Consider the following 17,305-nt stretch of genomic DNA (forward strand, 5'->3'; position numbering starts at 1 on the left):
TATTAACAACCTGATCTCACTATCACCATGCAATAAACTGTTGCCGCTCGCTCGTGACTCAGCCATCCAGGTTCCGGTGGCTGGTTTCGTTTCGTTCAAAGCAGCGCTCATCCATCATGATTCCATCGCGCATTTTCAAAATAATTGTGGCAATCACGCTTGCAACACCCAGTGACTGACCATGCTTCACTGATATCAGCCAGTGTGATTTGAAATTGCGAGATGATGGAAGAGAGTGATTTACAAGAGAAAGAAATTGAATCTGCAGATTATCTTGTGACTTTGTCAATTAGGTCATGATTAACCTGGTTCCACTCTGGTTATGCCATTGCTTGAGCCAACAGGTGCAATTATTGCATCATCACGATTGTATGCATTAATATTCATTAAAACTTGGGAACATCCGCCGTGTGAACTGCCTTTAATGATTGCAATCCTTTAGAATGTCCCCAAATTTATCCCCAAGAAATTTGGAGCAGTGTAGGGTGCTACCTCCGTGTGAACGAGCCATTTTGCAATTCTGGAGTGCTGAGCTTGACCTATGACCTTGGTTTAATTATATTGAATGTGATTCAATTTTAGTGATCCACTAGATAGGTCACAGTAAGTTTGCGGTAGAATCGTGTGGACATGCAGTGAGGGATTAACTTAGGAATAGTAATCCTCGAGTATGTTGATCCTCAAGAATTCTATGACCATCTGAACACACCAGTATATATTAGAAAGAATCTAATCCATTAGGACATATATGAGATAGGCTATTCCAGTTGAAATCCATACACCCTGTATGGAAGACATGACCTTAAACTCCCACACAGGGGGGGGGGGTGTTATGGAGTCACCTATGCAGGTAGCCCCATTTGAAATTCACACTCCCTGTGTGGAAGATTAAGGTCATGTCTTCCATAGGGGGTATATGGATTTCAACTGGAATAGCCCAAATGAGATGGCCTCCTCAAACATGATGCATTATTACTCCATGATCTGATGGTGATTTTTAAAAGATGTTGATTTCTCCATCTTCACTATTGTCTAGAGGTCCACTACAGTGTTTTCTGGTTTGCATACATACAAACTCATTAGCATTCAGCACACTGCCAGACAAACCTACACTCTGTCTAGCGATTACGACAGGTCTGTGCATCCACCTTGATGGAGGGATGTGACGGCAAAAACACTTCAAACATTTTCACATCTTTTTATATTTTTGTTTGACTCTGCATATTTAGTTTCCCATGATCTCGACATCTGCATCTTTCTAACACTCTGTACAAATGGACATAAATAGGGGCAGCTAGGGCATAACTTGCAGGTATCATCACAATGTTTCACTTCAAAATCAACATGGTTCAAGAGCTGCTACATTATGTTAAACACGATCACACCTTTTCCTGGTTAATATTATTTGTCACTACAACTACTGTACTAATCACATTATATGTGTGATTTGTGTACAAATGTGTGGTCACAAGATGACTAAGTGATCATTTTGTCCCTAGTCATTTGATAATATCACTTGGAAACTAAGATTGACAAGCCAGAGTAAATGGCAAATTAGCAGGTCACAAATGCTTCACAAACCTCATACTCCATTTCATAAGCTTTATCCAGACCATCTTCATCAATGATTGGCATGTCCATATTCTCCATCCCTTCTAGATCGTTCATCAATTCACTGTCGATCAAAGGCTCTTCACATAAACTGGAAAACAGGAAAATAAGATATAAAAAGTTAGTTCCATGTTGACAACAAATGTGCTTCTCCAGTGGATTGAGATAGGTATTCAGCAGAGAAGATATCTTAACCTTCCCAGAATCCTTTGCAACATGATACATCATACCTCATTTTATCAAATGACACTCCCATTACGTTGTACAGGCACCCTTTGTCTTCATTTTGAGAATAGATTGGCCAAGCATGGGTCAATAGTCAAGAAAAACATATTTTGCAAGATCTGGATGTGCTCTGTTCGTTGAGATGCAGCACTATCGACCCATGTTGCACTAGATAGCAAATCAGTACAATAAATGGGAGAAATGCATTATGGGAAGTGTAAGATATCTTCTCTGGGTATTCAAGTTGTTTAAGCAATGACAAATTACTCTTAAACTATACATGACAGATATATTCTTTTTACTCTTAACAATTATACATATAAGAAAAATTCACCAAAATTTTGGTGAAAAAAACATGGCTCTCCTGTATAATGAAGTTAACCGTGGCAACTCAAGTGAACATTAATAGATACATTTTTCAGTAAACTTGAAACCTCTTGTCTCAAAAGATGTGCACATATTTTGCAACCCTCTCTCACCAAATATTCTCCTAGCTCTTTTATGTTGTTTGTCCTCATCTACCTTACTGAATTTTAATGTTACATGCTGTAATTTAACACACAGGAAACTGAAGGGGTGTTAAACAATTCATCACATGGCACGTATGCATGCGATACACTGGCCTGCCTGCAATACAACGTGATACAGGCAGCAGTCATCTTTTATTTGGCAGACCCATCACATGTTATTCTATTGACATTTACTAGCAAACACTAGCTGTCTGTCACATTAGTTTACACCATTCAAATATCACAATATTGTTGGGAATTGATGGGATTTTACCGGATCTATTCCTGGCCGGGTCTATTCCCTCTCAATGCCTTGAGGTCAAGTCTGAAATCCTCTCTGGTCCTACTTGTGCTACCAACACCTTACCTGTTTGGTTCAAGTGCCAATATCCATTCATATTAGAGCACATTTTTGTGTTAAATTGAAGGAATAAGTCAAAACCTGTACAATAGGGGCCTGCAATTTCTTCTATAGTAAAGGATTACCACAACAAGCAGGTGTATAGATTTCAACATTCTGTAACTATACCAGGATAGTTTGGAATCACTTTGATAAAGTATAAGTTCTCAATTTAGAAACTCTCCTGGGTTTCTTAAAATCTGTATAAATTACAAAATTATGTTTTTCACACGCTGATTTGTCAGTGTAAGGAAAACTACATCATGGTCTGCAAACAACTTATTTTTCAAAGGTCAAATGGCTTTGTGGAGGAAATATTTTCTTGTGAATTTGTGAAGCCAATTTAGCTAACAAAATGACCTTTTTGAATTGAATGTTAATGTCACACAAACAGGACCAAAATGACATTTATATTTTGTGATGTAAAAAGAGCATAATTTGTGTTGACCATATGCAGATCTGTTGTTTACCATAATTCATTTACACATTGCATCATAATTGAATCTATACTCTATTGGGCCATTCCATTTAAACTCCACACTACCCCTGTGGAAGATTCAATTAAAATCCTCCACACAAGTATGAGTTTTTAATACACACTAAAAACTACGGGGTTATATTTTCCGTGGTCATTTTGAATTGACCACGTTTGGGGTTGTTTTGACCCTTCAAGGGGGTTGTACTGTTTTAATTTGACCACATTCACGAGGTCATTTTAGCCACGACGAACGTGGTCAAAAACTTAGTGGTCATTTTGCCGATACCGTCGCGCATTGATATCAGTTTCAATCTTCCGCTTTGAAAATCTCAATTCATAAATGAGTTTAAACATGAGCTGCAATTAATGTTTGTTGATTAATAAATAAAACTAATTTTTTGACCGGGTTACACAATTTGTCAACTTTATAATGACTTGCATTTGAACTATTTGCACACACGGTGTGCATCGGCTCACGTGGTCACATCAGCGCCATATTTGTTCTGATTGTGCAGCTCAGCGGATTGTCGTGTGTGCTTGTCTGCATGATGGAATATGAAAGTTAGTTGAAAAGTGAGACTGCAAGGATGCATAGACCCTTGTCTATGCACGCAGATTCATTCCAATTTCATGCTGTGGTGGCTGGTGTCTTGGCTGCAGTTGTTATAAGCTTATATCATGTAAGCTTATAATACGTGAACTGTCATAGGCGATGACTGACTGTGTGTGAGTGTGATACACAGATGCATTTTGCAGTTTGCTGTTTATGTAATGCTTTCTCTGTGCAGAAACACACTTATGTCCTGGTGGGACCAGCATGACCATAGGCCTACTAAAAAATCCAAACAACCCCTAAATGTGGTTATTGAGTAACCCTATAAAACAACCCTTTCAAATGGGTCATTTCATTTGACCCTGAAATGAGGTCATTAAGTAACCCAATAAGGCAACCCTTTTGAAGGGGTCATTTCATTTGACCCCGAAATGTGGTAATATTGTGACCCCAATGGGGTTACTATTTGACCCAAATACGTAGTCATTGCAATGACCTCGACCAATGGGGTCAAAATGACCCCGTTAGTGGTATGGTGTTTAGTTGATAACTATGCTGGGGTCAAAAATGACCCCGTTTGGGTCATTTTTGACCCCGTAGTTTTAAGTGTGTAGAATAGAGAGTTGGGTAGCTTCCATTTGAAATACTCACTCCAGTTGTGGAAGATGTAGGTAAAGCCATAATACAGGGGGAGTATGGGTTTCAAAATGATTAACCCTGACCAATTACATTTGAAAAACACTCCCCCTGTGGCAGATATTTCCAAAATCTTCCACAGGGGTAGTGCGAATTTAAATGGAATGGCCCATTGTAAGAAATCCACCTGCTCAATGCGCAATCAATTATCTACTCTATCTTGTTGCATCGGATCTCTTATATTGAAAAGCTAGAAACAAAAATATGTTTTACACATCTTTAGAATATTATAACATTTTAGAAATGCACTAGAGTTCTTATACAATTACTACAGGCCTACAACAGCATTTGCATCAGCTTACACCTGAGAATTTTATGACGTTCAGATTGCTATGCCAAAATGTGTCAAAGGGTGCGCCGTATTCGGCTATTCGTCATCATATTTCCATTTCCTGTGACTTTCCTGGCCAATTCAAACTAACGACATACAGTCGCCATTGAAGTAATGAAACATTAATGCCATTACGGCATTGACTTTCATGTTATATAACAAACACATACTGTAACAATACTGTTCAAATTGGACTGATATGTAATCTAGTTTGCATTATTAGTTCAGCCAACCTTTTATCCATGTGCTTGTAATCACATGCACTTTTGCAAGTGTTTCAAACAGTGTAACATTGCTGTGCCATTTATACCTTAACTAGTCAATTGAGTGTAATAGCAAGAGGCCCGCCTACTGTCACATTGATGGAGGTATTATCCCATCTTTTAGAATGGAAATCTTATTTTTAACATCAAGATTGACTGTCTTCTTTTCATTGCAGTAGCAATGTGAATTTGAATGATATTAAATCATACTGTATTCATAAGTACAAAGCAGAAAATTGCACACTTGCCACTGCGAAAGTAATCCGATTCAAACTGAACTCATTTCAAAAGTATTTTTAAGCTTCCTCGTAAGCAGCTGCAGAGAAACACTTGCTCCAAGCGTAATAATTTTACCATGTCATATATGCTGAACTCTTGCGCTATCATAAGGATCGGATGTTAATCGCACACCTATTTTTGCTTGAGAAGCATACCTACCCAGGATGCAGCTTCCTGACTTGAAAAAAAGACTTGATTTCTTATGTATCCTTGCAATAAACAACCTGGTAGAGTTACCGTAAGGAGGAAAAGCTTTTATGCTCCAAAATAGTCCCATTACACATCATCTAAATTGTTAATTATGTTATTCTCTACTTCTCTCAAGGTTGAGCCCTTGTTTTAACTTGTACTTTGAGAAGTCTCGCTAAAGGCAATCTGCATAGATAAATTGTATCTATTAAAAGGGAATGGACTCCATGTAGGTAAACAACGGCTTACTTTTTATCATGTCATAATGTACTCTTCTCTTATCTTTGAAATATTTAATAACAAATTTTGTGCACGTTTTGGAGCACGGATTGTAGTAGATGCCTGTGGCATTCCGTTTGAGACCAGCTGAACCCTTTGCACATGAAAATCTTACATGAAAACATCCTGCAATAGGTATAATAGCTTTCATTCATTATTACCCACAATGCACTTTATTGATCTGACAAGTAAGTCCCAGAGGCGACAGCAGATAGGTAGGTTTCTTTTTTTCCCATTATTCCTTCTTATCGATATGGCTATGCAATGCTCTATCACAGACAGAGAAAAACATTCATCAAAAGTATTGTAAGAGATGAGAAAGGACATTAATACGTACCCATCAAAATCTACATCAGATTTTCCTGTTGGTGTCATGGGTGACATTGGGGAAAGAGGTGAAGGACAGTTCTGTAACATCTTCCAAAGGAAATCTTCACTTTGCAGATCGGTTTGTGTTCCTACATTACACGTGCAGACGGTTCTGCACTTGTCACCGACGTTGACTTTAGTGGTACAGGGTGCCCTTCTTAGGACTTCAACTGCAATTGGTTCTGCTGCATTCTTGAAGGCCTCAACTGCTTCTTCATGAGTAGCTTTGGACAAGTCAATGCCGTTTACCTGCAAAAATGAAAAGGTACAAGAAAACACATTACAACATGCTTTGAGAATCCTTTGAAATATATTAGTGCTTCACAAATCATGTTAAGTAAGGCAACGGAGGTGTGCATAATACATAATTCATATATTTCTATATTCAAGATACACATAGTAACTATTACATCAATTTTACAAGTCTGCTTTTGGCAATCAGCTACCCTGACTACTTCACAACACTATTCAGTCAATCCAAATCTGCCCTATACTTGGGAAATGTTTGCTTAACAAGAGTAGATTGGCCGAATTCCCTATTCGTTTTCCATAATAAAATCGCTTTCTTAAGAAAAGTGATTATTTTTCTCAAAGAATTTGCAAGAAAATTAATTGTCAAACTAGGTAAGCTTTAGTTTTAGCTCTAGCTCAAGTATATGGACCTACTATGTAGACCCGTAAGATTTATTATGCTCAGCAGTTCCTTTATACCGTGTATATTAGGGATGTCTATCCAGCAAACCATGAATCCAAACTTGATCTCTCCTACACAAATCCAGATTAAAAGTCAACGTGTGCCACATTTTACATGCACTTTGTCATATGCATAAAGTTCCTGCAGACTACCAGATGATCCAGATCAACTCTTTATATCAACTACACAGATTGAGATAGATGGCAAACAAGACCACATTGGTGCACATAGCTGAAGCACCACATTGATGGCTCCATTGAGGCAATTTGACTGCATCATGTTCATTTCTGATTGATTGTTAAGCGGTTGCTTTGAGGGCTGATTGCTGGCAAACTGAAATTCACACCATGTAAAGTATACTTGATTTATACCTCTTAATAACTAATACAAGCATTTATTGGTTCTGGCTCAAAAACACTCATGGAAATGAAGTGAAGATTTGTTTTCAATCCAAAGTAGCTTTTATAAGTCTTTTATAACACTGACAAAATTCATATGTGCTACAAAATCGGCCCAAAAGACTTCAACCTACTTCATATGACTACTTTCTGTACTCTATAGATCTATGTATAATCTAGTTGCAAGATTGAAACAAAATAGTTTGCATTGCCTCTTATATTTGGTTATGGAGATACAGGACAAATAAGGTCAATGGCATTTAACTCTGTTAACCTTTGACCATGTTTGTTTAAATCAGGAAACATGGTAAACAGTGGAAAATAAACTTGTTATAATCCTTGTGGTAAGATGAACAATTTCAACTTATTTGACCCTGTGTGAGTGACCTTTGACACGTTTTGTCCTAAATCTCTTGTGACCATAAGTGGCAGATAGTAACAACCATAATGTTTTAAATCCTTGTGACAAGATGAATACTTTGATATATGCATTTTACAGTAACCCAAGAATTTTTCATTTTTGACATGAAGTAAAGAGTTGACAGGAGTTATAGGAGTTAATGTTTTTTGCTGTTTCAGTGTGCATGTTCTCATCATTGATGGTTTGGTGGACTGTCATGAAACATAATGGATGTTAGAGTGATCCTACAAATGCCTTTCACGGTGACCCAAACTAATTACAAGACCTCTTCTACATTGAGGCTGGCTTTCCCTTTTAAAGGGAATATTTGTTGACCCCTGTATTATGGCTTTACCCAGTGGTCTGGAGTTCAAATACACTATTGGGAAGGACATAGGCACTCATTTTATTCCAATAATATCAAAGAACTGATATGAACCCTCAATTATTCCCCTAAATATGACCCTACTAGTACTATAGAAAGAATTTTGTTTCATATCCTCACAATTATTGTCTATGCCCATTCCACTATATTGTGAAGATCAACTATCCATACACTTGTCTATTTCCTAATTGCAATACAAAATTATGCAAAGTGGTATCACAAACACAATTCTATCAGTAAATTCGCAGCAGACATAATTGTTAAAACAAAACAACATGTGACTGATGGAATTAATTCAGTAGAGTGCATTTCTAGCAGAGAGGAGGTTGAGTACCTAGAGAATAAGAGTCGGATATGATATTAGTATTTGGCCAGCATGTTTCCTGGCTACGTTATCCCAATACGTGACCACTTGTGATAAACGGCTAGGAACGATGCAATAAAGCTTGCAAAACCATACTAATGTTAACATAAGGAGTAGGTGTCCTCATCAAAGCCTGCTAATAGCTCAAATCTTCACTTCTTAAGGTCTAAGGAATAGGAAAAATACTAAATTATGATTATAACTTTTTTATTTTTAAATTTTTGTAGCACAAATTATTGACAATTGGAATAACAGGATCAAATGACACCATAAATGCAGAAGTTGTAGACAAGTTTGTAGAAATAGTCATGATGTTCCAATATGGTATCAAGTTTCTGTCATGCTCCTTCCTTGATTGCAATTAGTTGTAAAACAGCAACAAACAGTTTTTGTCAAAATATGCCTACAAAGGTCGTACTGTTCAAAATCTATTGGGATAATCAATATTATTGCAAAATTTCATGCAACCAGTATTATTTTACTTATCACTTACTAGTAATACTAGCCCCTACCCACAAAACCCACAAATCAGGTGCACAGACCATCTAGACCAGCATCAAATGCTCCGTTCCCAACTTGAAAATATTTGTGCAATGTATACCTCATCAAATTCTATGAATTATATTCATTCCAAAGCAGGTAGAATAAACACAGCTATTGGATAGTTTAACAGCTACAAACACTGGAATGCTTTACCAGTTTTGTTCAAAGCCAACTTTACCTTTGTGATAAATGCCTAAGTTTGGTGATTATCATCATGCATTTGTTTAATAATCACAAACGCAAAATGGTGTGTTTGATTTTCGCATTCTACTGCTGTATTTTGTTACAAGATTCCTTTTATAAGAAATTTATTGTTTGCATATAAATGCCGCATATGACTCAAAGTTCAGTGGTGGAAAAACCTCGACATCTCATGAATCAAAAAGTACAGCGCACCTTTGAATTATGGACAATTTTAATTCACACAATTAAAGCTTTCAATTCCATAAGTGGTTGTTTTTATAAATCAAACCATTATTGTGATAATACAGTTTGCATTAATGAAAACATATAATTGGTTATTATGCAATGTACGTTGGAATAACTAGGCTGTCAGCTTGACAGAGCATGGTTTAAATGAACTATTTTGAATCAATAGCGATCAATACCTAGGCTGGTCTACAATATCTGTTTCACAAGGTAGGTGACACACCTTAATTGCGTATTTGTCAAATTGTGCACACTTGAATTTGTGCCACACCACTGGTCACCCATAATTGATGTTTCTTGGTCGTGACCTGGAAGCTAGGCACACTAAACCAGCCATCAATTAAAATGGCAGGCTTTTCTCCTTTATTAATCAAAGCCGGAGTTCAATGTCAAACTAGCAGTTTCATGATATTGTTGATTAAGCTTGACTGTATTTTTGTAGATTTTGTATGACAAATACATTGTTTTACTTTCATTTAAATTGAGCAAATTTTGAGATAAAATCAATACTTTTTTGTTACAAATTGATTTAACCTCTATGTCACTCTGAGATCATTAGCAACTATAATAGGCCTACTTAAAACTTCTCCAAATAATTGTTACAATTTATACATTTTGAGTGCACAAAATTGAGACATTGAACCAGAAAAAAATTCATAAAAAGGTCATTTCTTGCCAAATATTACTGGATGAAAATGATCAAATATTTGAAGTTGAACTCAATGCTGTTTTCCATTTTTCTGGCTTCATGTGGGCTCTACATGTACTGTTTGACATCTTAATATGGGTGCATGTGATGTTACTTCGTGTTTAGGTTGCGTAGCCTTGAAATGTGCGCACCATTCTCAGATTCACAGCATAATGCACTTGCTTGTAAAGGCGGCACAATCGTAATGCTCTCTCGCATACAGACACACATTTCAACTGGATCACTACCAATCTGGAGGTGCCAGCAGTACAATGTGGGCTACATTCTATGTCACATTGCCCATTCTATTGCCTGTGATGTCCTCAGTATGCAATGACGAAAGTCTCCTTTTCCACAGAACCACCTTGTTATCTATATCCACACAAACCATGACAGGCAGTATAGTTTATTGCACTTTTAAGTTTTTTTTATTGCAACCAACATTCAAATTTGTCGCCATAATAATAAAAAATGTAACCATCAATAACTTGTTTTTACCGCAAATCAGTATCATATAATGTAAGATTGATAGATGAGTGTATGTGTACTGATATTAGCATGACTCAGTAATCATATCATATCTTTCACATGTCATCACCATCCGTAAGATGACATATATCGTCATTATTTTTATCATAATTCACTTCTTTAATAGCCTGAATGTGGAAATAAACTTGCCATTATGATTCCTTGCCTCACAAATGAGAGCAAACAGCAATTAGCCATTTCATGTCACCATCATTGTTCTAGTGTATGCAAATGCCATCTATTCTTACAACGCTCTAGCTGCAAAACTAAAATCCATTTATGGAGGAATAGAAACAATATTGATTGAAGTCCTTAGGGTGGAAATATGAACCCTGTGGAGCAGCAATTATCAGAACCGCATTCTAGAAGCCCCTAAACTGCTAACGGAGCTAGGGGTTCTTTTGTTGTTGCCATAGCAGCTGCAGACAAGATAGTATGCCCTGTACCAATTCTAACACTCATATGATTTGTTACTTTGATTTTCATATCTTCAATTTAAAATGCTATCAAAATGTTGGACACTGCAGATCATGTTCAACCAAGTGCTATGATTAAATGAGGTCACTTCATATGCGGCTATATTCTAACACCCAATACACTCTACATCAGTACATGTGAAAGAGGGGCCTACGAATCACTACAAAGGACAAACAAAAGCATGTCAAAATCAAGCATCAGATTTATGCATGCACTTAGCAAACCTAAAATTAGGTGTGCAGACATGGATTATTAGTTTATAGCATGCCCCCCTAATATTCCAATCTAAAACAGTACATGTGACATCAATTGGTCACAGAAGTCAAACATAATATATGTATATATGTAATTTCCAAGAACCAAGTTAAGAAGATTGAATTCTATTCAATTTTGTTACATCTGTAACTATTTAGTGAACAGGGTCGTTGGAATTAGACTATGGTGTGAGAGGTTGCGGGTTCGATCCCTGACGGTGGAAAAGTTTAGTTAACTTGTAATTTCCCTGGACATGGAACTTACTGCTAATGGTCTCGTTATGACCTGTATGACACTCGGGGCGCTGTGTTGGTCAATTGTGGAGGGTGTGCGCTCTATAACTAAGAGGCAAAGTCACTTTTGTTGTGTTAGATGTTAAATGGAATGATGTGGGGCCGTAGTGGTCAGCGACAACCTGAGTGTGCTGATGCTTGTGGATCAATGTCTAGGCATTGTGCCTGTGTGTAGTGCACTATAAATCACTGCGCTTTTTTGGTTTTTATTTTGTTATTTTGTTTAAAATGAATTCACTGTGATGTATTGATAAATAATTAATATGTGCCGTCCTTACACAAGAAAATAGCAGCGTTCTCAAGTCACCTGGAGGTGAAAAAAATTACCCTTGTAAAATAATAGTGCGCTACTGTGATGGTATTAGGTTGCTTCCCTATATGGTTTATTGGGGTTGATAATAGAGAAAGGCTTAGGGCTAGGGAGGAGGAAATAATGTAATGACATTGCGTCCACAACCCTGTAGCAAGTACTGGCTTCAATTGCACGTTTTCATGTGGCTGCTTTACACCAATATTGGTCTGCATTCAACTTTGGATTTTATGATCAAGGTTTCATATTTTGTCCCCTAGTACATATCTGAATCCACAAAGATGAAAGGGGAAAATGCATGTTGGAGGTATTATTACTACCACTTCCCTAACAAAATCTTATTAGGTGTTTAGATTTAACAAAGAAATATTTTCCCATGATTCAATGGGAGCATTTAGTGAAAGGAGGGCTGAATTCTGTGAGCTATTAATAGCCAATAGCGAGTTAAATAATGACAATACATGCAGCTATTTGTGTGCTATACAAACTAAAGCAATCAAGTCTGTGATACACTATGTTTTCAAAAGACAAGAAATGACTGGCGATGTTTACTTCACAGTGTATTAATTTGAAATTTCCTTAAATTCTCTCTCATTCATCCTAGGTCTTGAATATAACACTAACAGTGGTTTTTAAACATAATGTGTAAATATACCACGACAATCAATACAGACATTTTTTAATGATATTTGATATGCAGCAGAAATATTTTCACTAAAATCCATATGACATAAGGTGCGATGGAAAACTAAATTTGAAATTTTGTCACGCATTTTGCAGTCTTATGTTTCAATTCATTTCACTCACAAATACCCCTGCCAAGTTTCATATCTGACTGAGTTAATGTAAGTCAAGAACTCGGAGACTAGCCAGCTATGTTTATTTGAAATCCCAAATACACTTGCTCTTTGACACCTACATGTAGATCATTATGATATTTCTGTGTTTATAATAACTACAACCAAGTAACCACTTTTCCACACAGAGCGTTCGATTATGATTGTGTTATTAATTGTATACCAAAATGAATATTGTGTGTTTGCTCAATATCGTCAGGATACTACAATCATTTGTGAATGATGACAATGTCCACCATCAATCCAGTTTGTAGCATGATCATGTTGTAATTGCCTATGAAAATGTACTGTGTGTCCTACATTTCGTCAAGTTTACTCAATGAACCAAATCTGATAATAATAACCATGGTGTATATACGACCAGAAGCAATGACGAAGTGCTGACTGTGTGAATGCGCTCATCGTTCAATTATTATAATCATATTTCGGGAAATCGTGGCACAATCACAAAACTACTTGTGCAAAGACTTACGCGTGATAAAGCATTATATAGACATAATTTTATCAAGCTCAAATTTCACAAAACAAACCAGCCTGGTTATTTCTCATCTTGTCCCAACATGACAGCAACTTGAAATATATTTGTTCTGTCATTGAGATGGTCCCGTCTTACACAATTGGCTAAATGTAATTAGTTTCATGGGATACTACTTTCTTTTTCCTCTCTTCACTCCTAGCTAATGCAAGCTTCCATTACTTGAAGAAACTGGCCGGATATTTTTAAAAATAAGCGGCAATAGCCTGGTCATAATCAGTGCTGCTACAACAAATAAATTCTGGCATCAATTAATGCAAGCTCACGTCTATCTAACAAAACTCAACCTTTTCCTTTTCTCCCCCTCTTCTTATATCCTTTTGTGTATTTCACAACCATGAATAATTCTCAGTCTACGTGACTTGATCCTCTCTATCAGATTCTGTGTAGAGTTTAAGTTGATGAAAATTTAACCAGTAGGATGTTATCTTGCACTTAAGGGAGATCCTAGCTCCTATCTCTTGCTGTATCTCTGCATAAAGTAATACCCTATCTTTTTTTTAACAGCGTTCATCATATGTTATTCATTGTTTTTTATCACTGTCCCTTTTTTAAACCGCCTCTTCATTTCATTAATTACTATGGCTGTCATCTAAAGCTCATCAACTCAGCTCCGAGTTATTATAATAACAGAGTCAATTTTCAATGTTTCATATATATATATTGGTTGCGATTCTACATCAGGAAACAATGTTAATATTGAACTTGACAACAATGTATTTATTGCTTCAATAATTATATTTTGATCCTAAATTGTTTTGACTATCCATGTGTGTCCAATCACTAACTGAACATCAATTTCTGAAAACCATATTTAAATTTCCTATTACAACTACTCTTGGGAAGACAGAATTTATAGCTTACTGTATTGCTCCTAATAAGCGCCCAGACCCTATTAAATGCCCACCCCAAAAATTGTCAAAAATGAAAATTGAAAAAGCAATAAAATATTTCAAGTGGCGCTTATTAGGAACAATACATTCTGTTCAAAAATGTATTCAATATTATGCCCATTACCATAGCAACACATCAAAATCACACCTAACCACCTGTTTTTTTTATTGAAATTCAAATAATTACAGTTAATATTGGCTATTCTAATTTATTTACACGTCTGCATTTTAGTTGCTGGTATTAATCCATGAAGTTTGCATCATGCGGGGCGCTAACATTTTGAAAATATTGATATCGTGCTATCGAGTTTGATAGTGACATAGGTGTGTATTTTACTGGTTGCAGTATTGAATCACATGCACTATTCTATTCCTGCATAGCATATAATGGACATGTTTACCGGGGGAGGGGGTTGACACGTTTTGAAGTCACTACAAATCAAAACAAATCGCAGTCAGGAAATCATCAACAATATATCCAAAATGGCTGACAGACTGACCATTTATCAAAATCTTACACCACTGTGGACTCAAATTAATCTCAATCAATGATGGCAACTGAACCTCGCCTTGAATTTGAGCACAACCAACATAGACCAATTGTATTCTAATGATCTTGCCAAATAAAAAACAAACAAACAAACAAACAAACAAAACTTGGAGCTGGTACTGTAGCTATTTCTTTGTTAAAATTCCACCATTTTAATATTTTCCTGTATCTGACTATCAGCTTCATTGATCAATTAACATACGCCTGTCAATCAAAATGTTAAAGTGGATTTTTAGCAATCCTTTTTACACCGGGGCTACATACTCCGCACTAATGTTTATACACTTCACTAACCCCAAATCCCACATAACTGAACCATGTCTATATATCTACCAGTAATGAAAATGTTAAATTGAAATATCGACCATTGACTCGCTTTAAATAATAAATATCCTTTCTTTTATAACACAGCTACATTTCAAGTACATGCCCTAATTTGATTCAGTTGAATGCTTATGCTTCCATTACTACCACCAAAACAATATCAGGTCTCTTAGAGGAATACTAGACAACAATTTACGCTAATAATCTACTATGCCAACGCCCATTATGCTTCTGGCGATTAAATGTATAGCAAGTGCCTATCCAAACAACACTGAGCATGGGATAGATGTCTACCAAAAAAACCTGCAATTTGCAAATATTAAAATCTCTCCTTACGGGCAACTTGGGTTTCTTATTTTATCAACTTGGACTAATATAATTTGACATGATGAGCAAATGTGTACATGTACAATCATGCATGTAAGCTTACATGTGTTCATTTTCTCCACCAAAATGTTCATATTCCAATTCCCGTGTTTTGAAGTGCTTGCTGACAGTTTTAATGTAACATATAATGAAAGCTACATATAATTTGCACTGCTTAGTGGAATTTGTTTGAACTTTTCTGCTTAAATAACTCCGAATGTCATTAGGCAACATTTGTTTCTGCGCAAAATTAACGGTACATCAAAATTGGTCATGCTTACACTAAAATTACGAGCGTTAATGTGTGGGGCAGCGCATTAATCGCATCAATTCCAGGCTACTGCATGCTTGCTGTTCTATCTTGAATATAACTGGCTTTTTATATTTATTTGAATCTGAGTTACTACCGCACAACACATATCGACAGGGCGCTAGCTACGCAATAAATGATGGAGGAGCACGAACTGGCTTGACTACCTTGGATTCACCTATCCGGAAAAAATAGACAGTATAAGACTGTTGTAGAATTCAACAGCAAACTCTTCTGATTTCCCTCAACATAAAACCTATGAATGTATAAATGATCTGTAGAAAACCTAACCCACTAAAGTTGTGTAAAACAAAACGTTAAGCTGCAACATAAATACTGCTTTTAGGCAATTTAAAAATTTCCAAGTCAAATGTCATCATCTTTATAGGCAGTATGTAAACCTATCTTGATCTATCCCGTGGAACTCCCAGGCTTATAACTGGCATGCCCGCACACAAAATATGAAACAGTTGCCTCATGCAGATCCATAAACACGAACACCTCTACAAATATTAATGTTCATGCAAAGGTGTACCTTTCCATGCACCTGAAGTGTCTTGGCATACACAGCGAATATCACGCCTGTTATATTGTTTTACCTCAAGCCTTATAGTGAGATGGGTTTCAGTTTTCACTTACAACCAACATTTAGATTTGGGATGATGCTTGGCTAGCTGTGGAAAGCTATTTCTGTGGAATTCCTACCACAATGGATGGCACAAAACTTGGCCTTTTTAGTTTGGATGCTAAGTCATGAAAGCAGTGTCATTATGGTGTAACACTAAACTAGGGCCTATCTAGTTTTTTACAGATCTATTATAATACTGTATCATGTTAATTATATTATGTATAAGTTCTCTGCTTTAAATCTATGAGCACAATTCTACAATCATGTGGTTACTTTTTATGTCCAGCAATTTGCTGATCCTTCACGATATTGTAAAAATTGAGAAAACATATCATGCAGACAGTGCAAAGTGTGCATGTAAATCAGAAATGGCTCAACCAAACAGAGTATGGCTTATCCAACCCATCCATGATAATGTTGCGCTATAGAATTACTAAATAGACATACAGTCTGTTCAACGAATATTACTACATGTATGGTGCATATGCGAATAAAGGCTGTAGAAACTTTTGTCAATTTGATATACTGCTTGCAGTTTTAATCATAGTGATTTATATCCCTATTTTGTTGAATAATAATTGCAAACTCACCACTCCTGCAATTGTTACACATGTATCTATTGCTTTATTACATCTCTTGCAATTGGGGCGTTAAAAAGTAGTTCAACAGGACGGGACTTTGTGTAGTCCTACATGGGGGGTCTAAGTAGATCTATAAGGATTTTTTTACTGTGCAGTTGTGGCATATGGCAGACTTTTACAGACACCTTCAAGCAACTTAATTCTCCAATGGCCACAACATGTAAAAATTTATTAACCAACAAATCCAAACTACGCATTTATGACAGAAATGTGAAAGATGGATGATCATAATGATCTACTACAAGTTAAGTAAGT

General features: G+C 36.3%; 1 protein-coding gene across 2 annotated transcripts in view; it reads right to left on the reverse strand.

Annotated features, from left to right (window-relative positions):
- The window catches only part of LOC140148195 (E3 ubiquitin-protein ligase PDZRN3-B-like), a 259,712-nt gene that overhangs the window by 39,837 nt on the left and 202,570 nt on the right, over positions 1 to 17,305 (reverse strand). For both annotated transcript variants that reach the window (XM_072170055.1, XM_072170056.1), the window contains 2 exons: positions 6,151 to 6,431; positions 1,582 to 1,702 (listed from right to left, as the gene is read on the reverse strand). In XM_072170055.1, the coding sequence (XP_072026156.1) occupies positions 1,582 to 1,702; positions 6,151 to 6,431 (402 nt within the window). The remainder of the gene's footprint in view (positions 1 to 1,581; positions 1,703 to 6,150; positions 6,432 to 17,305) is intronic.

This window comes from Amphiura filiformis, chromosome 3 (genome assembly GCF_039555335.1).
Source record: "Amphiura filiformis chromosome 3, Afil_fr2py, whole genome shotgun sequence".
Classification (NCBI taxonomy): Eukaryota; Metazoa; Echinodermata; class Ophiuroidea; order Amphilepidida; family Amphiuridae; genus Amphiura; species Amphiura filiformis.